The 27,920-nt window shown below is 44.8% G+C and overlaps 3 protein-coding genes across 3 annotated transcripts; 1 reads left to right on the forward strand and 2 right to left on the reverse strand.

Annotated features, from left to right (window-relative positions):
- Window positions 1–224: 224 nt before the first annotated feature.
- LOC134407683 (nicotinamide N-methyltransferase-like) lies at window positions 225–23,581 on the reverse strand. Its single transcript, XM_063139598.1, has 4 exons — window positions 23,468–23,581; window positions 5,119–5,292; window positions 1,800–2,007; window positions 225–1,052 (listed from the first exon to the last, which is right to left on the reverse strand). Exons 2-4 carry the CDS (start codon window positions 5,270–5,272, stop codon window positions 638–640), a joined length of 777 nt encoding a protein of 258 aa, XP_062995668.1. The 5' UTR covers window positions 5,273–5,292; window positions 23,468–23,581; the 3' UTR covers window positions 225–637.
- On the forward strand, window positions 12,682–14,530 carry LOC134407644 (nicotinamide N-methyltransferase-like; the record flags this gene model as incomplete). Its single annotated transcript, XM_063139513.1, has 3 exons — window positions 12,682–12,838; window positions 13,177–13,384; window positions 14,182–14,530. Coding segments are annotated over exons 1-3 (702 nt in total), but the record flags the coding sequence as incomplete, so codon positions are not given.
- A 1,183-nt stretch (window positions 23,582–24,764) lies between the features above and the next one.
- LOC134407684 (nicotinamide N-methyltransferase-like) lies at window positions 24,765–27,920 on the reverse strand. The gene is made up of 3 exons (XM_063139599.1): window positions 27,730–27,920; window positions 25,943–26,150; window positions 24,765–25,196 (listed from the first exon to the last, which is right to left on the reverse strand). The coding sequence occupies exons 1-3, from the start codon at window positions 27,881–27,883 to the stop codon at window positions 24,782–24,784; spliced, it is 777 nt and encodes a 258-aa protein (XP_062995669.1). The 5' UTR covers window positions 27,884–27,920; the 3' UTR covers window positions 24,765–24,781.

The following is a 27,920-nucleotide window of genomic DNA, read 5'->3' on the forward strand; positions in this document are numbered from 1 at the left end:
TGAGACTTGGCTATGGGGCAGTAAATAAATGTAATTAATAATCATTAATAATAATAATAAAAGACAAAAACATCCACTTTGGTTGTAAGACAATTCTGTTTTATTGAGTGTAATACAGCTGTATGGAAAAAGTCCTACAGACAAAGAACTTCTCAATGGCAGTGTGAAAAGCAGGTATATTTATACATAGCAACATCTTAACCAATTATTAGCAGTTTGCAAAGTTCTAAAGCAAAACAAAGACACATCAAAGAAAACTTCTTCATTATACCTTATCAACAGATGGCCCAGAACTCTTCTGGCAATGTTGGATTGACCTGGATGGTCAGTTCTCATAATCAAGCTGGCTTTATTTGTCTTCTAATCTATAAAGAGGTCTTGACAGTTAGAAATTCCAACAAAGCATTTCCTTGCTGATATAACAGTTTTAGCATTACAGCACATTCAGGCGCATACATTATTCCAATCCCATCATTCAGTTCACTTGCAAGAACCAAACTACGTACAGAGGCCTACATATAGAGCACGTATATCAAAGTTTCTGGCCATGTTTTCCCAATATCAATTCATCATAATAAAACTTGAAAACAATTCTGTTGCATCTCCCCAGTATTTCCCCAACCACTTCCCCTTTAGCTCAGAGCTTCTGGGCCACCACTGTGCATGCCCCCTTAGCATCACATGAAGGGACGGTGAACCTGCTCTCCTGGATCCATTCAATAGCAAAGCCAGCCTCTTTCACGGCTACCTCTACAGATGCCCTCTCCAAATACAGGGAAGAAAACCGCTGCTGGCCAACAATGTAGTAGGTATCTTCAAGGATGGCATATAAGACAAGGTGGCCCTTTGGTTTAACAAGGGAGCTGATATTCTTCAGGGCAGAGCGATAGGTCGGCAGGTCTTTGCAAGCCCCTTCCAGACACAAAGAGGAGAGCAAGCAGTCTGCTGGAGGAAGAGCCAGCAGGCCCAGGGGACTGGGATGGGTCACATCACATTTCAGTACCTGCCTGATGGCTCTTCGGACCTTCTCTTCCTTGTCCACCCACTTTTCCCTGGGAGAGAATACAAGGTGATTATGATAACCTCACCACCACCATCACACCACTGCCACCATCAAATGGTCATTATTTTCATGGCCTCAAGGTGCCCGAATCATGGCAGTTGTTCCTGAAGAAGTAGCCCCCCAACAGAAGCTCAGCTGCTTCCCAATCAGATCAGCAGGAAGTGGAGATTGCAGGGAGAGCGTTGGTTATATGTGTGTGTAGGCAAGGATGATTGCTGTGTAGGAATGGGCTGGATGTGAATGGTGCATGTGTGTACACCTTGAGCCCTTCCCACTGGTATGCACCCCTGACTACTTTTACCCAAGGGATTGCATCCCTCAGAGGGAAAGTTCCCTCCCCCTTGGTCAGAGCCTCCATCTAGGAATAGGGAGCCTGAGGTACAAATCTTGACTGCTCCACAAAGCTCACACTTACCTGACAGCCTAAATGACCTTACAGGGTTCTTCAGTGAAGGTTGGTGGCTCCAAGGCCAGTGGGAGCAAGTGAATCTGCTCTGGGTTTCAGTCAGAACCTGTCAAATCTCTATGCAGCTACCCACGGTGTGACACGAATTCTGACTGAAACCTGGAATGGATTCACTGACCGACTGACAATGGAGTCACAGCCTCTACTGTGATTGTCATAAGGAAAAAAAGAATATTGGGGAGAGAACGAGAACGTTGTCCAGAAGGGATTACAATGTGGGAACAATCAATGAGTCCAGCTAACTCTCCCCAAAATGGTGACGTTCCATACCTGTCTCCCTCCAGCTCACACACATATTTCACCACTGGGCTCCAGTCGAAAGCTTCCGGGTCCTTCCTTAGCCAGCGTTGCATCTCTTCTCGGTTCTGATCGGTATAATCTGTGGCAACGATCTCTCGGAAGGACTCACAGGCAGAGAGGAATTGATAGATGGTGGGCCCACTCCCAATATCAATCAGGGTGTCTCCTCCGATGCCATCTGTACAACATCAACCCAATATAACACACTTGTTCAAATCTCAGCCATGAGGCTTGGGTAGTAGGGGTGTGATCCACTTTGCTTAGAATCAGAGAAGCAACAGTGAACCGGAGTGATCCGCCTCCCTTACAGGCAGAGGAGAAGTGGATCGTGGGGCTGGAGAAGCATGGCGAAGAGAAGCGACCATAAGCAGAGCGCTCCTCTTTTCGCGGAGCGATCCGCCCGCCATTTTGGATTTTTTTCGCCCATAGGATTGCATTGTGGAAAAGTTTAGGGGATAACTTTTTTGTTTTTCAAGCTAACTATTTGAAACTCGCTGTGCTTAGAGAGTCGTGGGTGGGGGTTATTTTGAGCCTATTTTCAGCACTTTGCGTGCTGCGTTTTGATTGCTATAATTTTTAAAAAAATAGGGTAAAAAAAGCGGGAGAGGTACCTTTTTGAAGTGCTGAGAGGCAGATTCAACTCCCAGTCATGATCACCAGATGAAGCATCCTCCAATCCCAGAGTTGGAGTGGGGGATAAGCAAAACGGGATACTTAGTAACTTGGGATACTGGGAAACTTCTCTTTCTTAGTCTCTGAACGGACTTTTCCCAGTGTTTTTTTAAAAAGTAGCCCGACCAAATGCACAAACACAACCTGAAATCATATACTAAGCAAATAAATAACAGATAGGAAACACAGCGCTGCTACCCACCCTAACCTTGGTGAACAACTAAGTGGACGTGGTGCAAGGGGATTAGGTCCCCTAGGGCATGTGGACGTGCCCAGTGCACACACTCCTGCCTTTGGAGGGTCATCAGAACACTCCAAAGCTTAAACAGTCTAGTAGAAGCTAATGCCTGTCATGAATTGAAGTGACAGGCAGCTTCTTAAAGACTGGTACTTACTTAGGGCCAGTCAAATTGGCATATCCCCCTCCCCCTGGGCACATCCACTTTCCTCTTACTGGTAAAAGACAGACATAGCCTTTTTAAATAAATTCTTCTTGTTGTTTATTCAGCAACACTGCTGCTTTTAATTCCATCCCTCCTAGCACCATGTACATTGATGGTGCTATATAAATAAATAAATAAATAAATAAATAAATAATTTATTTATTACATTTTATATTTATACACCCCATAGCCCAAGCTCTCCTGGCTTTTCCTCTTCAGTGAAGTCAGGCAGGCTTTCATTGTGGTTCAACTCCTTATTGTTGTTGTTGTTATTGTTATTGTTATTATTTATTTATTTATTTATTTATTTATTACATTTTTATACCGCCCAATAGCCGAAGCTCTCTGGGCGGTTCACAAAAATTAAAACCACAAAAAACATCCAACAGGTTAAAAACACAATTACGAAATACAGTATAAAAAGCCCAACCAGGATAAAACCACACAGCAAAGTTGATTATAAGATTAAAATACAGAGTTAAAACATAAAATTTAAATTTAAGTTAAAATTAAGTGTTAAAATACTGAGTGAATAAAAAGGTCTTCAGCTGGCGACGAAAGCAGTACAGTGTAGGCGCCAAGCGGACCTCTAATTAATCTAATCTATTAATTAGTACTGCTATTATTAACATTATTATTATTTTGTTGTTGTTTAATAATGGCTGTGATCACAATGCAGTCAATCAACTCTGAAGCAAGGATCACAAAGCTTTACTCTTATCCTCCTAGCCTCCTTGTTATGGGATGCAAAAGAAAAGGCATCTCTCTGCTCCCGCCTCACAGGGATGGTTTGCATTACTGGCTTTGAAACAATCCTTGGCTCACTTCCTTGTGCCCCCAGAAATGTCTGCTCCATGCCTGCCTTCCCACCTCCACCAGGGTGCTGATGTTTTGGGGTATCTGCTGGGACTGACTTCCCCATAGATCTTTGGCATAGTCATACATCTCTGCCTGCCTGTCTGCCCGCCTTGTGCCTGGGAGCTATACTACATGATGGACTTTGTGGTTCAACCCTGCAAGCCTCTGGCATGCTTGCTCCCATTGCTTCCTGTCCTCCTCTGTGCCCACCTTGCAGGGATGGTTTGTGTGTATTTTGCTTCGACTCAGGGGATAAGTCCTTCCTGTGCTCACTTAGACTTTTTGAAGTTTCAAATAAATTTTTCAAGTGTGGAAGAAGATTCATATTTAGGTTTATGTACTCCCCAATTCATGGCATGTTGGGATTTCCTTTGAAATGGCCATGAATAAAGCCCATTGAGCTGTCTACAGCTTTAAATCCCTGAGATACTGGGGTGTCCGATTTTCAAAAATCGCCCAAAAATCAGGGGAGGCTTGGATTTGCTTGAGGCTTGTCATGCATGTGTATACATGGATCAGGTGTCATGGTGCCTAATTTGTCATTTCTAACGTGAAAATTGACGGAGATATCGAAAGGGGTCTGAATTGGGGTTGGGGGTGATGCTTTAAAGGTTAAACCCCCCGCCAAAAATCAGGGGATAATGGGATTTGTTTGAACCTTGGCATGAATGTGGGTCTAGATGGCATCTGTGAGGGTGCATGCTTCAAAGTTTTTATCTGTCGAAATGTCAGTGTAAATCCCATGTCTGAAAATGGGGTGTCCGATTTTCAAAAATTCCTTGAAAATCAGGGGATGCTTGGATTTGCTTGAGGCTTGGCATGCATGGATAAGCTATCATGGTGCTGAGTTTGAGGTTTCTAACGTTAACAGAAAAAAGTTGTAGGCTTTTTTGGATTTCAATGCAAGTCTATGGGGGGGGGGAAGCGGAGCTCCGATCCGGATCCGGAGCTTCGCAGTGAACCGGAGCGGACTATAGGCAGAGCGGAGTGGACCCGATCCGGAAGTTGCGAATCTGGAAGAGAAGCAGATCGGGGGGTCCGTGCACGCCCCTATTGGGTAGCAACAGTCTGAGCTGCTCTTGCACCTTTAACCTCACCTTCTAGCAGGGATTTATTTTTTCACCATATTGGGGAGGGGGGAGTGCTGCCCACTCGTTTTGCTGCAGTTCAAACTGCACTTCAAGGCCCAGCCAGTGAGGCCAGTTCAAAAGGTGGCAACTCTGTCCATACTTAAATGGAACATTTGCCCCCGTTTGGGAGATCTTATTCCAGGAAAAGCAATAGCACTGGAACGAATGCACATCATGAGTACTTACCTAAGGTGAATGCCTTGTGGAGATTTTTCAGACAAAAAGTTAACAGGGCACTCTCCTCCTTTTTCTCAGGATGAAAAGAGTAGTATGTCTCCAAATAATCTTTTGGAGCAAAATGCTCAGCATAAAAGTCTTTCTCCGTGAAGCGTCCCTCCATGATCCTTGCAAAATCCTCAGCTGTTCTTTCCTGGGCTGGTCTTTAAAATGGTGTATTTTTGGTTCCACCTCCTTGGTTCTGTGATGCAATCCAAGGCTTCTCTCTCAGTCAAACCACACTGATAGTTCAGCTCATCGTCATCTCCTCGTTTGCCTATTTCCACTCCTCTAAAACAAAGAATGAAAGAAAGCAACTCTTTAATATGCCCCTAGGCAGCCAGGGGCAATCCTTACTTTGGTCACCAGTCCCTTGCCTTTAAAAAATATAGACGCTGCTGCACTGCTGTCCTTTGCAGAAGCTGGCTGCTCTGCTTTGTCTTCAGTGGGCTGCTCTTGCTTCAGCTGGGCGGCAGATTCCTCTTCCAAACTGCATGTGCACAGAGCCTCGAAAGGTTTGGTGCTGCTGCTGCGTGGCTTCAGGCATGCGCGCTGCTTCAGGGCACTTTAAAAAAGAAAAGAAAGGAAAGGAATACATGAAGTTCTTTTTTGCAATGGGGTTGTCGCTCAGGAGGGCACTGCTGGGTGGGTCAGTGGCTGAGCCCAGCTAGTGAATCTTTAACCTAGGCAAGAGTTGAAAAAAGGAGAGAGGTGAGAGTGGTTCCGTTCAGGTGTAACTTGGGGAAGGCTGGGAAGGCTAACCATGGTGCATGGTGCTTATCACTAACATAAGAACAGCCCTGATGCTGGATCAGACCAAGGGTCCATCTATTTTTTTTATTTTTTTTATTTTAAATACAACAACAACAAAAACAGCAAATAAAAATCGCTTGATACATAAACATAAAATCGCCTTAATATCGAATATTCAAATTTAACCTATTAAGCATATTTGTACTAAACATAACAGTGCTCCCCCCACCTCAGGATCTCATTCCTGTTTCCAAAATCTCATAGTTTCATCTGTTGGTGGTTTCCCACTTCCTTTAGAGAACACAAACTCTAGGAACTTTTTCCATATACCCTCAAAATCGTTCGTTTTTACTATGCCTCTTTTCATTTTAATATTACATGTCAATTTATCATTTATAGCAATGTCGCACACTTCTTTATACCATTCTTCAATACAATAGTCTCTTTGAATCTTCCAGTTCCTAGCTACAATCAGCCTCGCAGCCGTCAGCAGGTTCGTTATCAGTTCTTTCATTTCTTTATTACATTTAAATTCTTCTTGCAGTGAGAGTAGTGCAATCCTTGGTGTAACCTCTACTTTAAATCCCACAATCTGCTCAATCTCAAAGAACACCATCTTCCACAACTTTTGCACATGTTTACAATCCCACCACATATGTAAATACGTTCCTTTTTCACCACAACCCCTCCAACAATCTGCTGAAAACTGATTATTAATCTTATTTAATCTAACCGGAGTTAAATACCACCGCCATACAAGTTTATAGTAATTCTCCTTTATTCTTACTGACATATTTCTCAACACTCTCTGTCTCCATAGTCCTTCCCATCTCTGCTGTCCTATTTGAATCTTCAAATCAGTCTCCCAAACCACTTTCCCGACACTATCCAACACTCCTTTCTCAGCTAATATATTATATAGTTGACTCATTAACCCTTTTGTCCCTATATTTTGTCCCTTATCAATTTCTTTTTTTTCAATTAATTCCTCAAATTTTGTCCTCTCTCCACACTCTCCATTTTCTCTCACCCAATTTTTAGTCCATTGTTCCAATTGCCCATAGTTTAACCACATTAATTTCAAATCTTTTAAAACTTCTTCCAACCTCTCTCTTGTATTCATCCCCCTTAAGCATTCTCTTAATTTCAATTTGTTTTTTTTTCTTTTAAAACTTTGCTTAATCTATTCTTTAAGGTTTCAGGAAATTTCTTTAGCATTATCACCGGTGTTAAGGAGGAATTACTTGAAAGCAGTTCCTTTTTATATTTATTCCAAAGTTCCCAATGGAACTTCAAAAAGTGATTATCTAAATCATTAAGCCATTTACCCTTCCCTTTCTCCTTAAAAAATACATTCTGCAATTTTAACTCAATATTACCTAATGTATTTTCCTCCATCCATTCTAAGTCCCCTGCCCCTAAAATTGCTTCAACAATATGTCTTAACCTGTTTGCTATATAATAGTACTCAAGGTTTGGGAGACTCCAAGGGTCCATCTAGTCCAGCACTCTATTCACACAGTGGACAACCAGCTGTCGACCAGGATCCCCCGAGCAGGACATGGTACAACAGCACCCTCCAGCCCATGTTCCCCAGCAACTGGTGCACACAGGCTCACTACCTCAGATACTGGACGTAGCACATAACCATCAGGGTTGGTCTCGGTTGATGCTAGTGCTCCCACTGCACATGCACTACCCCACCCCTGTGCCATGTTTCTTGATGATGTGTAGCTTCTTCTTTCATCGCTGCAGGGTACGGGAGTAGCTGCTCTTCTGTAACTGTTTGGAGAACATGGGCAGAGGTTTCCTGGCCTCTTGGACATTGGCTGGCTGGGCAGAGATGTTTTCATTTTAACCAGCAGCCGCAGGTGTTTGTACCTTGGAGAGCGGAGTACAAGGTTGCTGTGTTGATAGCAACAGTTTGGGATAGAAAACAGCTTTGTTCCCCACTAGGGATATTGCGGGCATCTTACATGGGGGTGGAGTATGATGGACTCCGCCCTCCTCAGCCTGCTTGTCTAGGGTCCACGAAGCCTCGTCACCACCCAACCCCACTCACCGCACTGTCCTGGCCACTGGACATCATTGTGAGCATCTGGGGAGCACCAACCATCCACTAGTCTCCTTAGTAAGCTGCCATTGTGCATAAAAATGGTGGTTCGTTATTCTGCACAAAAGGTGTTTTACGGTGATTACCAAACACACACACACACATACACACAGGCTTGCTGGATTAGCAGTCCAAAGGCATGTGCTCCCATGATCTTGGAGAACATACTTCAAATACGCAGGCAGCAGAGGCAACTTGCCATTATCTAAACCACCTTCTGCATCCATTGCAGCAAACACAAGGAGCCTACTGTATTTTCCTCTTCATAACGTTGAGTTTCTCTGAAACTTGTTTATTCTTGACCGGGAATGACCCTGCAGCACAGTCTGATTGTGAAACTGTAGTCCAATTCACTCTAGGGCAATTACTAATTCAACTTTCTGGGAAGCAAAAAAAGCGTGGCCTGCATTCAAAATAATAAAATAACATAGGGTGACCATATTTTGGAAACCAAAAAAGAGGACAACATGGTCGCCCCCAAGGGGGCGTGTACAGTACCAAGGAGGTGTGCCCATCCGAACATAGCCTTGGTCACATGTCTGATTTTACAGCACACATTTAAGACAAATCTGTTCTACATCACAGAAATAAAGAACAAGTGAGAGATTTAATGTATCTGAAATTAACTTCACTCACTCCTACTTGTGTAGGTTTTGCTGTACTTTGAAGCTTTTGCTATACTCTGTGTGTTACATTCTCCCCTTCCCTCAAATATCTTTTCTGACTGTATCTTCACTCATTGCAAGCTGCTGTTGTTGTTAACAGGGTTTGCTACTGCCCCCAGATCTGTTTCAAATTTGGTACAGCTAAAGCTCTACCTAAATGCTTTCATGGTGCCAACTTTCAGCTCTCTATCTTTAAAAATGACAGTTTTAAAAATAATAATTTAAAACCTAATTTTTAAAAAATTCCTAAAAAATCAATGGATGAACGGATCTGTTTCAAATTTAGTGTGGCTAAAGCTCTACCTAAATCCTATCATGGTACAAAGTTTCATCGCTTTATCTTTAAAAATGATGATTTTAAAAATAATAATTTTAAAACCTCAATTTTTAAAAAATGTCTAAAAAAAATCAATGGATGAATGGACCTGTTTCAAATTTGGTGTGGCTAAAGCTCTACCTAAATCCTTTCATGGTGCAAAGTTTCATCTCTTTATCTTTAAAAATGATGATTTAAAAATAATATTTTTAAAACCACAATTTTTTAAAAAAAATCCTAAAAAATCAATGGATGAACAGATCTGTTTCAAATAAGGTATGACTAAAGCCCTTCCTAAGAGCTACATTGTGCCAAGTTTCATGCCTTTATCTTAAAAAAACAACAGAGTTATAAGCATTTTTGTTAATTCCCATCACAGCTGCTCTTTGGGAAAATCCGGATTTCCCCTCCCCCTCCCGGATTTGCCATAAAAAACCCGGACAAATCCGGTCATGTGGTCACCCTAGACTAGAGTGACCAGATTTAAAAGAGGGCAAGGCTCCTGCAGCTTTTACTGTTGTGATGAAGAAGGAATTTCACCAGGTTCTCCATATATACAAACGACACCTGCAGAAATCCCCTTTTCAATACAACTGTTAAAGATACAGCAGCCCTGTGCTCCTTTCCATTTGGTCACCCAATCGGAAGGTGGTAACAAGGAAGAGGACTTCTCCGTGGCAACCCCACATTTATGGAATGAACCCCCAGCAGGACTTGTCTTGTCTTGTCCTAAAACAGAAACCAAAAAAAGAAAGAAAAAAGGAAGAGATAATCTCTATTGTTAAAAAGTAGGAAAGTTTTAATCTCTTTGTACTGATATCTCAAACGTTTAAAAATGTGTTGTTGTAACAAGACTTTTTGAATAAAAGTTCAACGTTTCGGATCTACCGATCCTTCTTCAGGAGCTATTAACAAAGAAAAAAAAATTTTTTTTAACACATGCCATATTTATATTGAATATTGTTTTACATTATACACGAGAAAGAGTAAAAGTCTGAAAAAAACACAAGAGGAGAACAAAAGGAAGAAAAAGAAAAAGCAAACAGAACAACACATTTTCTTTGTAATTAATAGTAACCTAACCTTCCTTGGAAAACATTAGTATTGTATATTTTTTAAAAAACAGCAATTTACAGTGTTTTCCCCTCATTATTTTGACGTTGCCCCAAAATAGGCCTTTCCTCTACTCCCACACATCTGGCAACATACGATAAAGTTTTTAATCAGATCATGGGACATTGTTTGGATATGTGTGGGCTTATGTGTGTCAGCTCTGTTTATGTTTGCAGCTAAACTGTTCTGATATTTTGCATAATACTGTATTTTTAAGGCGTTTAATCTTTGTAAACCACCCAACAGCTTTGGCTACTAGGCAAATGCAATAAATGAAATGAAATGTGGCATTGATTAAAATCCCCTCTTTTGACACAGTTATTAAAGACACAGAAGTTATTGAAGGCACAGATGGAGGGTGGATTGGAGAATTTTGCCTGAGCACAGTTCAGCCCAAACAATTTGAGCTCAGAATTGCTCAAATTCACAGCCATGGTTCAGCAGCGTGCTGACCGTACTGCACTGGAACTGCCTCCAGAACCAGATCAAACCCCGCCTCCACTGCCGCTGCCTCCTTGGCTGTCCCAGAACCCAGGAGTCTGGCAACTGGAGTGGCAACTGGGGTGGCAAGCTCCTTGTTTGGGTGGGTGGGTGCTTGCCTTTGTCTCTGAGTCACCCAGGAGATGCCACTGAGCCCAGCAAAGAGAAGCTGAGCCAGTCTTCACCAACCTAGTTCCCTCCAGATGTGGAGGACTCCAACCCATGTGGGTTGGGGATGATGGGAGTTGCAGTTTAAAATATCTAGAAGGCACCAGGTTGTGGGAGGACGAGGTGAGTCTTCCTGGCCTTCACTGATGAAGTGACCAATGAGGAGAGGAGGAATTTAGCTCAGAATTGTGTAGGGTGACCATATGAAAAGGAGGACAGGGCTCCTATATCTTTAACAGTTGTATAGAAAGGGGAATTTCATCAGGTGTCGTTTGTAGGCATACAGCACCTGTTGAAATCCAGTCTTCATCACGACAGTTAAAACGGCAGGAGCCCTGTGCTGTTTTGTATCTGGTCACTGTCCTGCAGCTTTAACTGTTGTGATGAAAAGGAAATTTCACCAGGTGCTGCATGCATACATCTGCTGAAATCCCTTTTTTCTATGCAACTGTTAAAGGTACAGGAGCCTTGTCCTGCTTTCCCTAGAACTGTCTCGTTTACACAAAGCCATCTCCAAGTCTGAAGGCCAGACTGATGATAACCTTCAATGCATCCTTGTATTTAAAGGCTGCAGCTCTGTATGTGTGCATGTGAGAGAGAGAGAGACAGAGACAGAGAGAAAGAGAGATCATTACTGAGATGGCAGAAGACATGGAGAGGGAATTTAACCCTTTTCTTCCCCCTGTGGTCCTGGGGGGAGGGGAGATAACATCCCACCTGCTGCCATTGGTGGCAATGGGAGCTTTCTTTCATTTATATCCAACTTTTTTCCTCTAAGGAACTCAAGGTGGCATACAAAATCCTCCTCTCCAAGCCACAGTTAAACACCATGCAACAAGGGCTCACAGCCATGGTTCAGCAGCGTGCTGACCATACTGCACTGGAACTGCCTCCAGAACCAGAACAAACCCCGCCTCCACTGCCGTTGCCTCCTTGGCTGTCCCAGAACCCAGGAGTCTGGCAACTGGGGTGGCAAACTGGGGTGGCAAGCTCCTTGTTTGGGTGGTTGTGTGCTTGCCCCCTCTGTCCCCACAAGCATCACCAATGACATGAAATATGACACACCTGTAATTCTAAGAAGAGGCATAACAAATACGAATGAATTTGAGGGAATTTGGAAACAGTTCCTGGTATATGTGTTCTCTAAGGGAAGTGGAAAACCACCACCAGAAGAAGTAATGAGATTTTGGAAGCAGGAATAGATCCCAAAGGGTGAAGGGGAGCAATTGTATTGTATTGTATTGTTTGATCATGAATATTGATAAATTACAAATGTTAACAGTTGAGCAAATTTATGTAATATTTCTTTCTTTCTTTTGATTGATTGTGTAAATGTGAAGTTGATGTATTTTAATTTGTGTTAATAAAAACTTTTTAAAAATGTTAGAGTAGAGAAACTTGTGACATTCATAAACAAGTTATTTAAAAATATATATATGGAAATTTAAAAATAAAAAAGCCAGCCATCCGGCCAGCCAATAGCCAACCTCATTAACAACAGCAGCAGCTTGCAATGAGTGAGGATACAGTCAGAAAAAAATATTTGAGGGAAGGGGAGATTGCATCACACAGAGAAGAGCAAAAACTTCAAAGTACAGCAAAAGCAGGATTGAGTGAAGTTAATTTCAGGTACAATGAATGTCTCACTTGTTCTTTATTTCAGTGATTTTAAAATTAAGCTGTTATGGAGAACAGATTTGTCTAAAACGTGTGCTGTAAAATCAGACATATGACCAAGGCTGTGTTTGGGTGGGCATGCCCCCTTGGTGCTGGACACGCCCCCTTGGGAGCCGACCATGTTGTCCTCCTTTTTGGCTTCCAAAATATGGTCACCCTAAAAAGCCTTGGATTGCATCAGAGAAACAAGGGGGTTGGACCAAAAATAGACAGCTTTAATGACCAGCCCAAGTAGAACTACTGAGGATTTTGCAAGGATCATGGAGGGGCGCTTCACGGAGAAAGACTTTTATGCTGAACATTTTGTTCCAAAGGATTATTTTGAGATGTACTATGCTTTTCATCCTGAGAAAAATCCAATGTTAACATTTTGCCTGAAAAATCTCCACAAGGCATTCACTTTAGGTAAGTACTTATGATGTGCATTCGTTCCAGTGCTATTGCTTTTCCTGGAATACGATCTCCCAAACTGGGGCAAATGTTCCATCTTAGTATGGACAGAGTTGCCATCTTTTGAACTGGCCTCACTGGCTGGGCCTTGAAGTGCAGTTTGAATTGCAGCAAAATGAGTGGGCAGCACTCCCCTCACCCCCCACACCCCGATATGGTGGAAAAAATAAATCCCTGCTAGTTTCTGCAAATGAAGGTGAGGTTAAAGGTGCAAGAGCAGCTCAGACTGTTGCTACCCAAGCCTCATGGCTGAGATTTGAACAAGTGTGTTACATTGGGTTGATGTTGTACAGATGGCATCGGAGGAGACACCCTGATTGATATTGGAAGTGGACCCAGCATCTACCAGTTCCTCTCTGCCTGTGAGTCCTTCCGAGAGATCGTTGCTACAGATTATGCCGATCAGAACCGGGAAGAGATGCAACGCTGGCTAAGGAAGGACCCGGAAGCTTTCGACTGGAGCCCAGTGGTGAAATATGTGTGTGAGCTGGAGGGAGACAGGTATGGAACGTCAGCATTTTGGGGAGAGTTAGCTGGACTCATTGATTGTTGCCACATTGTAATCCCTTCTGGATAATGTTCTCGTTCCCTCCCCCGTATTCTTTTTTTTCCTTATGACCATCGCAGTAGAGGCTGTGACTCCATTGTCAGTCGGGCAGTGAATCCATTCCAGGTTTCAGTCAGAATTTGTGTCACACCTTGGGTAGCTGTTTAGAGTTTTGACAGGTTCTGACTGAAACCCAGAGCAGAATCACTGCTCCCACTGGCCTTGGAGCCACCAGCCTTCACTGAAGAACCCTGTAAGGTCATTTAGGCTGTCAGGTACTGTGACTGGCCGAAGGTCACCCAACAAGCTTTGTGAAGGTGTTGAGATCAGTCTCCCTATTCCTAGATGGATGCTCTGACCCAGGGGGAGGGAGCTTCCCCTCTGAGGGATGCATTCCCTTGGGTAAAAGTAGTCAGGAGTGCATACCAGTGGGAAGGGCCAAGGTGTAAACCCATGCACCATTCACATCCAGCCCATTCCCACACACCAATCATCCATGCACACACACACACACACACACACACACACACACACACACACACACACACACATAACCCACGCCCTCACTGCAATCTCCTCTTCCTGCTGCTCTGATTGGGAAACTGATGAGCTGCTGTTGGGGGGCTGCTCCTTCAGGAACCACTGCCATAATTCAGGCACCTTGAGGCTGTGAAAATGATGACCGTTTGATGGTGGCAGTGGTGTGATGGTGGTGGTGAGGCTGTCATAATCACCTTGTATTGTCTCCCAGGGAGAAGTGGGCGGACAAGGAAGAGAAGGTCCGAAGAGCCGTCAGACAGGTACTGAAGTGTGACGTGACCCATCCCAGTCCCCTGGGCCCGCTAACTCTTCCTCCAGCAGACTGCTTGCTCTCCTCCTTGTGTTTGGAATCGGCTTGCAAAGACCTGCCGACCTATCGCTCCGCCCTGAAGAACATCAGCTCCCTTGTTAAACCAAAGGGCCACCTTGTCTTATATGCCGCCCTTGAAGATCCCTTCTACATGGTTGGCCCTCAGCGGTTCACTGCCCTGTATTTGGAGCGGGCATCTATCGAGGAAGCCGTGAAAGAGGCCGGCTTTGCTATTGAATGGATCCAGGAGAGCAGGTTTTTCCTCCCTACATGTGGAGCTAAGGGGGCATGCGCAGTGCTTGCCCAGAAGCTCTGAGCTAAACGGGAAGTGGTTGAGGAAATACTGGGGAGATGCAACAGAATTGCCTTCAAGTTTTATTCTGATGATTTGATATTGAGAAAACAAGGCCAGAAGCCGTGATATACCTGCTTTGTATGTAGGCCTCTGTATGTACTTCTTCACACAGCGCATAGTTAAATTATGGAACTCACTACCACAAGATGTGAGTGGATGGCTTCAAAAGGGGGTTGTATAAATTTCTGGAGGCAAAGGCTATCAATGGCTACTAGCCCTGATGGTTGTGTGCTCTCTCCAGTATTCGAGGCAGTATGCCTGTGTGCACCAGTTGCTGGGGAACATAGGTGGGAGGGTGCTGTTGCACCGTGTCCCTGCTTGTTCATCCCTGGCCGATGGCTTGTTGGCCACTGTGTGAACAGAGTGCTGGACTAGGTGGACCCTTGGTCTGATCCAGCAGGGCTCTTCTGATGTTCTTATGTAGTTTGGTTCTTGCAAGTGAACTGCATGATGGGATTGGAATAATGTATGTGCCTGAATGTGCCGTAATGCTCAAACTGTAATGCTAAAACTGAAAAGGGGGCCTTTTCAATGGTGGACCCCCAACTATGGAATGATCTCCCCGATGAGGCTCGCCTGGTTGTCAACATTTTTATCTTTTCGGTGCCAGGTCAAGACTTTTCTCTTCTCCCAGGCATTTAACAACATATGCTGAATTTGTTTTTGTTTTTAATGGACCCCAGAACTTTTCTTGTTTAAAAATGGATACTGCTGTTTTTATATTTTTGATGGTTTTAAATTTTGTATTCTTTTTAGTGTTCACTGTTTGTAACTTTTGTAAACTGCCCAGAGAACTTCGGCTATGGGGCGGTATATAAATTTGATAAATAAATAAATAAATAAATAAATAAATAAATAAATAAATAAATATATCAGCAAGGAAATGCTTAGTTGGAATTTCTAACTGTCAAGACCTCTAGATATATTAGAAGACAAATAAGCTAGCTTGATAAGCAGAACTGACCATCCAGGTCAATCCGACATTACCAGAAGAGCTCTGGGCCATCTGTTGATAAGGTATAATGAAGAAGTTTGCTTTGATCTGTCTTTGTTTTGCTTTAGAACTTTGCTAACTGCTAATTGGTTAAGATGCTACTATGTATAAATATACCTGCTTTTCACACTGCCAGTTGAGAAGTTCTTTGTCTGTAGGACTTTTTCCATACGGCTGTATTACACTCAATAAATCAGAATTGCCTTACAACCAAAGTGGATGTTTTTGTCTTTTATTATTATTATTAATGATTATTAATTACATTTATTTACTGCCCCATAGCCAAGTCTCACTTTGACAATATTTTATAAAGTCCTGAAATGTCAGTAGCTGGGGACAGAGCTAACATCTGGGTTTGGTGCAGGGTCAGGGAATAAAGTGACCGTAACCATCTCCCTGCCTGACAGGGGAGAAAAGAACAGGGCATGTCAAATGTGGAACGGAAAAGGAAGAAAAACACACATTCTAACCTCTTGGTAATGGAAGTGTCAAAACCCTGAAAATTTCACCGAAAGCTCGCACCTACCCCACAATTTTTTTGTATGTGATTCAGAATATTAAAAGAGCCCTGCTGGATCAGACCAAGGCCATAGCTAGACCTACGGTTTATCCCTGGATCATCCAGGGGTCAAACCTGTTCATCTAGGTGCCACACAGGAGATCCAGTGCTCAGGCAGGGGTGAACCCTGGATGATCCCAGGATAAATCTTAGGTCTAGCTGTGGCCCAAGGGTCCATCTAGCCCAGCACTCGATTCACATAGTAGGATCACAAAACCCTTGCAGTTGGAAGGTATGTTGACCTCACCAAATCTTTGACCCGGGCTTTCATACTATGCAAGACCTGGATTCCCTGGCAGAAAAAAGTTATTTATGAAGGAATCATATCTGTGGAGGGGGAGGGGGTATAAATTTTGGAATGAATGAATGCTGAGGCTGTACATTTTCTGGAGGGCTGAATATTTTTGAGGGGAACCCTGTAGTTACTCAGTGGCAAGTGAAAGGCACTCCGAATATCCTCGGGTTGCTCTCTTTTTTCTTACTAGCATGCCATGGGGAGGGTGGCAACTGACACCTTACCAAAAACCCAGGAAATGCATTAACAACAAAGAGGACAAAGGGGGACATTGATCAGCCTAAAATATGCACATGACACTTTATATGTAGATGTGCCAACTTAGAAATGATGCCTAGACTTTAAATAGAAATTCAGTTCAAGCGGGGAAGGCAGTGACCAGGTGATCTCTGTGCCTGCTGCTTATTCTTCTGTCCAGGCAGAGGAACCATTTGTTGCTCTCTCTTCTTTGGACTCTTTACTTTTAAACTGGACATGGGCTGGGCAGCTCTTCAAATAGAGGAATGTCCCCTGAAAAATAGGACACCCGTCCAACCTAACAAAACAGAAGAGAATTCTTGGTTCTGACTCAGGCAGCAACAAATGGCAGGGGAAGCCAAAGAGCTTGACATCTGGTTGTCTTTGGCAACGTGGGGAAGAACTTACTGGAATCCAGTTCGTTACATTGGCGTGGAGTTGCTGTATTCAGAACAAAATGTTTTACTTTGCGGCATCAGGAGGACATACTCCCCCATGCTGAGGCCCCTTGGGCAGGGAACTTCCATAAAAATGGGAGAGCAGATTGATGCACACTTGCAAAAGCCAAATGCTTACCGAACACAACCACCCACTACCACCATACTGACCTACACTCTAAGTGGGCCTGGAAATCTAGTTGGCTTGAAGCTTTTAAGATAACATTCCATTATTAGTAGTATGGTTTTTACTTTCACATCTTCAGTTTTATAATTGAGTATGTAAATCCATTCATTTGGCAATCAGCCATGACAACAGGATTCCAATAGCGACAGAAAATAAAACCCAGAAACTTTATTTTCATGTTCTTTTATGCTTCTGCCATAAGGACGAGGTTAGTTTGAAGTCTGTAAAATTTATGCTTTTACATCCACCACACTTCCCTTAGTGGGGAGATGTTCTACAGACACACCCAGGTTTGGGACCCTTTAGAAGGAGTTCTGTGCAGGCTTATTGGCATTTGTTTATGGAGGGTGATCGGTATTTTGAAATATTTCCATTTCTTTACAAATGTACCGGTGGAGCATAGATGGAAGCACACAGCTGAAACCAAAGTCCACTGTTTCCCAAGAGATCTCCAAGGAGACCACCGGTACCCTAAGATGCTTACACGGCCCAAATTCAGCATTTTCTGCATCTTTTTCAGTATCACAGAAACTTCCGCCTGGCCTTGGTTTCTTTCACACCCTCCTCGGGTGATTCCAGATGTGGCTTTTATTGTGCAATGGCAATTTGATGCACAAGCATGATCAGACAAGCGTTTTACTACATGCTCGTTACTCTCCACTCACAGGTATTTTGTGGGTCCCTTCTGCCTCCTGGGGGGGGGATCTACACTACTGCTTTTAAAGCGCTTCAAAGCACTTTGAAAACGTTTTGAAAACTGTATATGCAGTGTGTCTTGGGCCCCAACAGTTGTCAAAACTGTTATAAAGTGCTTTGAAGCAGTTTAAAGCAGTAGTGTAGATCCCCCCGTGTCTCCCCTTCCTTCTGGTCTTATTTCTGCGACAAAATAAGACCCGGTAAATCCATTTTTTTTTTAATGCAAAACTTGCCGCCATTTCCTGCTGTGTGCAGGAAAAGCAGCGCAATAAAAACACCCACTGAATGGGCCACGTGGTCATTGCTGCTTCCTTTTTCTTCATCACGTGAAGGAAGAGGAAGCTTGTCATTGCTATTGTGGGACAGCAGAAGGGGGCCAAAGTGACGGTAGGGAAATGCGACTCCCCCCCCCCCATGATGACCTTTTCCTTCTGTTTGTAACCTTCTCGTGTTTCCCCACCATTTCTTTCTTTCCACAAGAAAAAAAGCTGCAAAGGAGGAAAAGATGCAATGGCTGCATAATGTGTTTTGCTTGGTAGAGCAAGGAGCCGTCCACCTGGATGCGCTCCTCTGATGCCATGTTTCTCGTCTGCCCAAGGGTCTCTACTTCCCTTGCTCGGCTTCGTCCATTTTCCTCTGCTGCCCCTTACGCCTGGAACGCTCTTCCAGAACATCTAAGATCCACAAGTTCAATCGCAGCTTTTAAAGCTCAGCTAAAAACTTTTCTTTTTCCTAAAGCTTTTAAAACTTGATGTTATTTGGACTTTACACTGTTAGTTTTACCCGACCCTGTGCCTGTTTACCCTACCCAGTGCCTGTTTACATTCTCTTCCCCTCCTCATTGCTTTACTATGATTTTATTAGATTGTAAGCCTATGCGGCAGGGTCTTGCGATTTACTGTTTTACTCTGTACAGCACCATGTACATCGATGGTGCTATATAAATAAATAAATAAATAAATAATAATAATAATAATAATAATAATAATAATAATAATAATAATAATAATAACTTAACTGGGGGCAGTAGCTGGAGATCAGCCTTTTCTCCATTTCAGGTATTTCCTTCCAAGCCATTCAGAAAACATAAGGAAAATGGTTTAATGATTCGTTCCTGTGGGTGTGAGTTGCATCATTCTGTTATTAAGACATTTTTCTCAAGTCTGAGGTTCCAGCCAGATATTCTGGGCAGCCTGCCATGGTAGTGCTCAGCTCATTACAATTTCCTTACTTGCCTATCTCCACTCCTCGAAAATGAACAAACAAAAAACCCAATCCTATAATACATTCCTAGGCAGCCAGGGGCAATCCAGGTCACCATTCCCTTGCCTTTAAAAAACATACGCACTGCTGCACTGCTCTCCTTCTCAGAGCCTGGCTGCTCTCCTTTGTCTTCCGTGGGCTGCTGTGGCTTCAGCCGGGCTGGGAGCATCTTTTCCCAAGGCAGAAGATTCCTCTTCCAAACTGCATGTGCACAGAGCCTCGAAAGGTTTGGTGGTGCTGCTGCGTGGCTGCAGGCATGCGTGCTGCTTCAGGGCACCTTTAAAAAGAAAAGAAAGGAAAGGAATACGTGAAGTTCTTTTTTGCAATGGGGTTGTTGCGCAAGAGGGCACTGCTGGGTGGGTCAGTGGCTGAGCCAAGCTAGTGAATCTTTAAGGTAGGAAAGTGGTGAAGAAAGGAGAGAGGTGAGAGTGGTTCTGTTCAGGTGTAACTTGGGGAAGGCTGGGAAGGCTAACCATGGTGCATGGTGCTTAGCATTAACATAAGAACAGCCCTGATGCTGGATCAGACCAAGGGTACATGTTGACCAGGATCCCGCAAGCAGGACATGGTACAACAGCACCCTCCAGCCCATGTTCCCCAGCAACTGGTGCACACAGGCTCACTGCCTCAGATACTGGAGTTAGTGCATAACCATCAGGGTTGGTCTCGGTTGATGCTAGTGCTCCCACTGCACATGCACTACCCCACCCCTGTGCCAGGTTTCTTGATGATGTGTAGCTTCTTCTTTCATCTCTGCAGGGTGCGGGAGTAGCTGCTCTTCTATAACTGCTTGGAGAACATGGGCAGAGGTTTCCAGGACTCTTAGACATTGGCTGGCTGGGCAGGGCTGTTTTCATATTACACGGCGGCCGCAGGTGTTTGTGCCTCGGAGTGCGGAGTACAAGGTTGCTGTGTTGATAACAGCAGTGTGGGATTGAAAACAGCTTTGTTCCCCACTAGGGATATTGTGGGCATCTGACACAGGGGTGGAGTCTGACGGACTCTGTCCCACTCAGCCTGCTGGACTAGGGGCCACAAGCCCTCATCACCACCAAACCCCGCTCACCGCACTGTCCTGGCCGCTGGACATCTTAGCGAGTATCTGGGGAGCACCAACCATCCACTAGACTCCTTCGTAAGCTGCCACTGTGTGTAAAAATGCTGGTTCATTATTCTGCATAAAAGGTGTTTTATGGTGATTAGCAATCACACACAAACACACACACACACACACGCTTGCTGGATTAGCAGTCTAAAGGCATGTGCTCCCATGATCCTGGAGGACGTACCTCAAATACGCAGGCAGCAGAGGCAACTTCCCTCTGCTGCCTGTGTATTTGGAGTACATTGACCAAGATCTCCAACAATGTCAAGACATGCCTGTCTACTCAGAAGTAAGCCTCTTTGCATTCAAGGACACCTTGGGGTGTCTTCATGGCACTGGGTTGGCACAGCGTCTCTTGCAAACCCCATTCTTTCCCTCTCCTGGGGAGAGGTCAGCTAATCCCGATGCCGAAGTGGGAGCATGGGGTGTCTGGGTGGCCACCCAGGGACTGAAGCCACCCCCCTCCTGGTGGAAGGCGATCAATCACCTTCCACCAGGCACCACCCAGCCACGTCTCTGACCTTTTTTCTCCACAGCTTTAGCAGAAAGCCACGGCGTGGGTGAACGATTGCAGAACTGTTGTAGAATCAATGCCATGCCACTGTGCACCCACCCCGGGGCTTTCTGAGCATTCAGAAAGCCTCTTGCTCTGATCTAAATGATCTTATGATCTAAATCACCTTCTGTATCCATTGCAGCAAACACAAAGGGTCTACTGCATTTTCCTTTTTGTAAAATTGAGTTTCTCTGAAACTTGTTTATTCTTGACCTGGAATGACCCTGCAGCACAGTCTGATTGTGAAACTGTAGTCCAATTCACTCTAGGGCAATTACTAATTCAACTTCTGGGAAGAAATAAAGTGTGGTCTGCATTAAAAAATAATAAAATAAAACAGCATTGCAACATATATTATCACCAGATGTAACAAAACTGAAGCCTACAAATATCATTACAACATGTCCTCCTCCTCCCTCCCAATCCCCTTTCCAAAGTGATTTGGACCATTCTGAATCTCTGGACCCAGGTAAGTGGGGGGAGGGGCTTACCTGCCACTGCCGCTGCAGTCTGTGCCGTAATGGCAGCGGAGCCAGGTAAGGGGTCAGGAGGGAGGGGGGTTACCTGCGTCCATCATGGTCCGGGCGATGGCTTCATCTGTGGCCCAGGCCACTGCCTGTTTCCAGCCTCAGGCCTGGGCTACAGTTGAAGCCACCACCCAGACCACGGTGGAGCCAGGTAAGTGGGGGAGAGGGGGCTTACCTGGCACCGGTGCTGCAGTCTGTGTGGCGGCAGGTGGAGGAGCCAGGTATGGGGGGAAGGGGCTTATTCACCCCCATTTTGTCCCCCCTTCCCCACTTACTTTCCTCCACCGCAGAGGCAAGTAAGTGGGGAAGGGGGGCAAAATGGGGGCTGAATATCGATCTGGACCTCTGGATCTCACTCCGGATCAGGTTCCGGAATGGATCGGGGAGGTCCAGATTGATCCGAACCGGTTCGGGCCCGATCCAGAAGGTCCAGATCGGGATCTGAAGTGGTTCAGGGAAGGGGTGCCCAGCCCTAGTTTCAAGCATTTCAAAGATCTCCTTCACCTACCACAAATTTGACCCATTCCCGTTGAACACATATTCCAGTTTTGCATTGCTGAGTGGAGGAAGGGATTAGTGACTCGGACCATAGGAAGCAAGCTAGCTGCCCTCGCCTTTTGGACGAAGATCCTCGGCATAGCTGACAACACTATGGAATTTAGGGTAAGGAGGACTCTTTAAGGGTGGGCTAGGACCTCTCCCAACGTTCCAGATACTAGGAGACCTCTGTCCCCAAATATATTAATCGGCTTACAAGCCCTATAGCCGTCATTGTGCTCATCTCCTTTTTGAGGCTGCTCTTTTTCAGCTGCCCTTACTGCCTTCTTCGGGGCCTTTTGCATCTCAGAACTGGTAGCGACCTTGAAGGGAGATGCGACAGTACGGGCCTTACCAATTGCAGACCTGCGTTATGGCAGTGGTTCCTGAAGGAGCAGACCCCCAACAGCAACTCAGCTGTTTCCCAATCAGAACAGTAGGAAGAAGAGATTGCAGTGAGGGCGTGGGTTATACAGCACCATGTACATTGATGGTGCTATATAAATAAATAAATAAATAAATAAATAAATAAATAAATAAATAAATAATAATAATAATGTGTGTGTGTGTGTGTGTGTGTGTGTGTGTGTGTGTGTGTGTGTGTGCATGGATGATTGGTATGTGGGAATGGGCTGGATGTGAATGGTGCATGTGTGTACACCTTGGGCCCATTCCACTGGTATGCACCCCAGAAAACTTTTACCCAAGGGAATGCAGCCCTCAGAGGGAAAGTTCCCTCCCCCTTGGTCAGAGCATCCATCTAGGAATAGGGAGAAAGATCTCGACTGCTCCACAAAGAACATTGGGTGACCTTCGTTGCATCTCTTCCCAGTTCTGATTGGTATAATCTGTGGCAACGACCTCTCGGAAGGACTCACAGGCAGAGAGGAAATGATAGATGCTGGGCCCACTCCCAATATCAATCAAGGTGTCTCCTCTGATGCCATCTGTACGACATCAACCCAATATAACACACTTGTTCAAATCTCAGCCATGAGGCTTGGGTAGCAACAGTCTGAGCTGCTCTTGCACCTTTAACCTCACCTTCATTTGCAGAAACTAGCAGGGATTTATTTTTTTCACCATATCGGGGGTGAGGGGAGTGCTGCCCACTCATTTTGCTGCAGTTCAAACTGCACTTCAAGGCCCAGCCAGTGAGGCCAGTTCAAAAGATGGCAACTCTGTCCATACTAAACTGGAACATTTGCCCAGTTTGGGAGATCGTATTCCAGGAAAAGCAATAGCACTGGAATGAATGCACATCATAAGTACTTACCTAGAGTGAATGCCTTGTGGAGATTTTTCAGGTAAAATGTTAACATTGGATTGTCAACCTTTTTCTCAGGTTGAAAAGCATAGTACATCTCAAAATAATCCTTTGGAACAAAATGCTCAGCATAAAAGTCTTTCTCTGTGAAGCACCCCTCCATGATCCTTACAAAATCCTCAGCTGTTCTTTCTTGGGCTGGTCTTTAAAACTGTCTAATTTTGGTTCTACCTCCTTGTTTCTGTGATGCAATCCAAGGCTTCTTTCTCAGTCAAGCCTCACTGATACCTCATTCACCATCTCCTTATTTGCCGATCTCCACTACTCTGAAACAAAAAACCCCACAACCCTATAATAAGCCGCTAGGCAGCCAGAGGCAATCCTACCTTTGGGCGCCGGTCACCACTCCCTTTCTTTTTAAAAAATAAAGACACTGCTGCACTGCTTTCCTTCCCAGAAGCTGGCTGCTCTCCTTTGCCTTCCATTGGCTGCTGATGCTTCTGCCAGGCTGAGAGCATCTTTTCACAAGGTGGCCGCTTCCTTTTCAAAACTGCATGTGCACAGAGCCTCAAAAGGTTTGACGCTGCTGATGGACCCTGGGTCTGATCCAGCTGAGCGCTTCTTATATTCTTAATCACATAAAAAAAATTGTGGGGAAGGAACGAGAGCTTTCAGGGAAATTTTCAGGGCTTTGACACTTACATCACCATTATGAGCTGGCCAAGAGGTTAGTATGTGTGTTTTTCTTTCTTTTCCATTCCACATTTGGTGTGCCCTGCTCTTTTCTCCCCTGTCAGGCAGGGAGATGGTTACTGCCACTTTATTCCCAGACCCTGCAACAAACCCAGATGTCAGCTCTGTCCACAGATGTACAGCACCTGCTGACATTTCAGCACTTTATAAAATATTGTCAAAGACAAAAAAAAAATCCACTTTAGTTGTAAGTCAATTCTGTTTTATTGAGTGTAATACAGCTGTATGGAAAAAGTCCTACAGACAAAGAACTTCTCAGCTGGCAGGGTAAAAAACAAATATTTATACATAGTAGCATCTTAACCAATTAGCAGTTAGAAAAGTTCTAAAGCAAAACAAAGACACATCAAAGAAAACATCTTCATTATACCTTATCAACAGAAGGCCCATAACTTCTGCCAATATCAGATTGACCAGGACGGTCAGTTCTCATAATCAAGCTAGCTTTATTTGTCTTCTACTATATCAAGAGGTATTGACGTTTTGAAATTCCAACTAAGCATTTCCATCCTGATATAACAGTTTTACATTACAGCACATTCAGGCACAAACATTATTCCAATCCCATCATTCAGTTCACTTGCAAGAACCAAACAAAATACAGAGGCCTACATACGGAGCAGGTATATCAAGGCTTCTGGCCTTGTTTTCTTAATATCAAAGTACCATAACAAAACTTGAAAACAATTCTGTTGCATCTCCCCAGTGTTTCCCCAACCACTTCCCCTTTAGCTCAGACCTTCTGGGCCACTACTGCACACGCCCCCTTAGCATCACATGAAGGGACGGTGAACCTGCTCTCCTGGATCCATTCAATAGCAAAGCCGGCCTCTTTCACGGCTTCCTCTACAGATGCCCGCTCCACATACAGGGAAGAAAACCGCTCCTGGCCAACCATGTAGTAGGTGTCTTCAAGGATGGCAAATAAGACAAGGTGGCCCTTTGGTTTTACAAGGGAGCTGATGTTCTTCAGGGCGGAGCGATAGGTCGGCAGGTCTTTGCAAGCCGATTCCAAACACAAGGAGGAGAGCAAGCAGTCTGCTGGAGGAAGAGCCAGCGGGCCCAGGGGACTGGGATGGGTCACGTCACATTTCAGTACCTGCCTGACGGCTCTTCGGACCTTCTCTTCCTTGTCCGCCCACTTCTCCCTGGGAGAGAATACAAGGTGATTATGATAACCTCACCACCAGCAGCACACCACTGCCACCTTCAAATGGTCATCATTTTCATGGCGTCAAGGTGCCCGAATCATGGCAGTTGTTCCTGAAGAAGTAGCCCCCCCCCCCCAACAGCAGCTCAGCTGCTTCCCAATCAGATCAACAGGAAGTGGAGATTGCAGGGAGAGCGTGGGTTATATGTGTGTGTAGGCATGGATGATTGCTGTGTAGGAATGGGCTGGATGTGAATGGTGCATGTGTGTACACCTTGAACCCATCCCACTGGTATGCACCACTGACTATTTTTACCAGAGGGATTGCAACCCTCAAAGGGAAAGTTCCCTCCCACTTGGTCAGAGCCTCCATCTAGTACTAGGGACCTGAGGTACAAATCTTGACTTCTCCACAAAGCTCACACTTACCTGACAGCCTAAATGACCATATCAGGGTTCTTCAGTGAAGGCTGGTGACTCACTGGGAGCAGTGAATCTGCTTTGTGTTTCAGTCAGAACCTGTCAAAACTCTAAGCAGCTACCCAACGTGTGACACAAATTCTGACTGAAACCCGGAATGGATTCACTGCCCGACTGACAATGGAGTCACAGCCTCTACTGCAACTGTCATAAGGAAAAAGAAGAATATGGGGGAGATAACAAGAACATTGTCCAGAAGGGATTACAGTGTTGGAACAATCATTGAGTCCAGCTAACTCCTCTCAAACTTCCCAGGTTCCATACCTGTCTCCCTCCAGCTCACACACATATTTCGCCACTGGGCTCCAGTCGAAAGCTTCCGGGTCCTTCCTTAGCCAGCGTTGCATCTCTTCCCGGTTCTGATCAGTATAATCTGTGGCAACGATCTCTCGGAAGGACTCACAGGCAGAGAGGAACTGGTAGATGGTGGGCCCACTCCCAATATCAGTCAGGGTGTCTCCTCTGATGCCGTCTGTACAACATCAACCCAATGTAACACACTTGTTCAAATCTCAGCCATGAGGCTTGGGTAGCAACAGTCTGAGCTGCTCTTGCATCTTTAACCTCACCTTCATTTTGCAGAAACTAGCAGGGATTTATTTTTTCACCATATTGCCAGGGGCATGGGGGAGTGCTGTCCACTCTTTTTGCTGCCATTCAAACAGCGGTTCAAGACCCAGCCAGTGAGGCCAGTTTAAAAGGTGGCCTTGCCTAGCACACCCTTCTCAAGCCAAATGCCACCTCATGAAAAGCCTGAGGAAAGGGTAAATACAACACAACCTATATGTGAGGGAAGAAGGTAAAGGGTTTTGGAAAATAGGTTCTATTGTTGAGGTACTGAACTGCAGGTCTATTGATAGATGTTCTCTTCATCCTGGTTGTGCTTTTTAAGTTTTTATATTGTATTTTGTATTTGTGTTTTTAGATTGTTGGTTGTTTTAATACTCTTCATGATTTTAATTTTTGTTAACCGCCCAGAGAGCTTCGGCTACTGGGCAGTATAAAAATGTAATAAATAAAAATAAATCATAAATAAAATATTTTTACACTGTGTAATAAAGGAGGTAATAAATCCGAGCTGAAACGTGGTTTGTGGTAAGAGAACACAAAGTAAAGTTTATTGAAATTTAACAGATCTTTGGTATTTCAATTTTGTTCAAACCTGCTTATTTTTATATTTAAAACAACAATCCCAAGTCCCTTAAAATCCTATCTCTTCTCACTCCTCACACACCAAACACTCTCATGAGGCACAAGCCAGACCAAAACTCCCAGACTAAAACCAAACCTCAAACTAACACAATCTACTCAGGGCCTTGCTAGACCTACCTGATAATCCGGTGGGGAGTCGGGGCGAGGCCGCGCTGCAGCTAGCTTGGGCCGCCGCCCCTAGCTAGAGGTAACACGCGATGGGGTAAGGGAAAGCCCCATCGCGTCCGCCATTATTTTTTATCTTAAAGGGCCATGTGCGCAGGAGCGCACCAACGGAAAGGTAAGTCATTTTTTAAAAAAATAAAGGGTTCCCCACTCCTCCTGCCCGATTTCCCCCCACAATGTCTGATGCCCCACTTGCCCGCTCGCTTGCCCATCCTCCCCCCGCTCGCTTGCCCATCCTCCCCCCGCTCGCCATGCCCGCCTCCAACTAGCCATGCCCTGGCCCCGTTCTTCTTTCCCCCGTTCCGCCATGTCTGATGCCCCCCCTGCCCGCTCGCCCACTCGCCATGCCCACCCGATCACCCACCTGCCATGTCCGATGCCCCCTCCCTGCCCCCCCATCCGTGATCTCCCCACCCTGGCTCCGCTCTTCCCCCCATCTCTCCTGCTGGGTCCGCTCTTTCCCCCGGCCCCCATCTCCCCCCCCGTGATTTCCCCACCCACTCAGTCAAACATTCCGCACCCGCTAGACATACAAACTCAGACATACCTAAGGGACAGAAAGTTGGGTATTGCCACATCTGTCCATAATAAAATGGAACATTTGCCCCTGTTTGGGAGATCTTATTCCAGGGAAAGCAAAAGCACAGGAACGAATGCACGTCATGAGTACTTACCTAACGTGAATGCCTTGTGGAGATTTTTCAGACAAAAAGTTAACAGGGCACTCTCCTCCTTTTTCTCAGGATGAAAAGAGTAGTATGTCTCCAAATAATCTTTTGGAGCAAAATGCTCAGCATAAAAGTCTTTCTCCGTGAAGCGTCCCTCCATGATCCTTGCAAAATCCTCAGCTGTTCTTTCTTGGGCT

The sequence above is a fragment of the Elgaria multicarinata genome, chromosome 12 (genome assembly GCF_023053635.1).
Source record: "Elgaria multicarinata webbii isolate HBS135686 ecotype San Diego chromosome 12, rElgMul1.1.pri, whole genome shotgun sequence".
In the NCBI taxonomy this organism is placed as follows: Eukaryota; Metazoa; Chordata; class Lepidosauria; order Squamata; family Anguidae; genus Elgaria; species Elgaria multicarinata.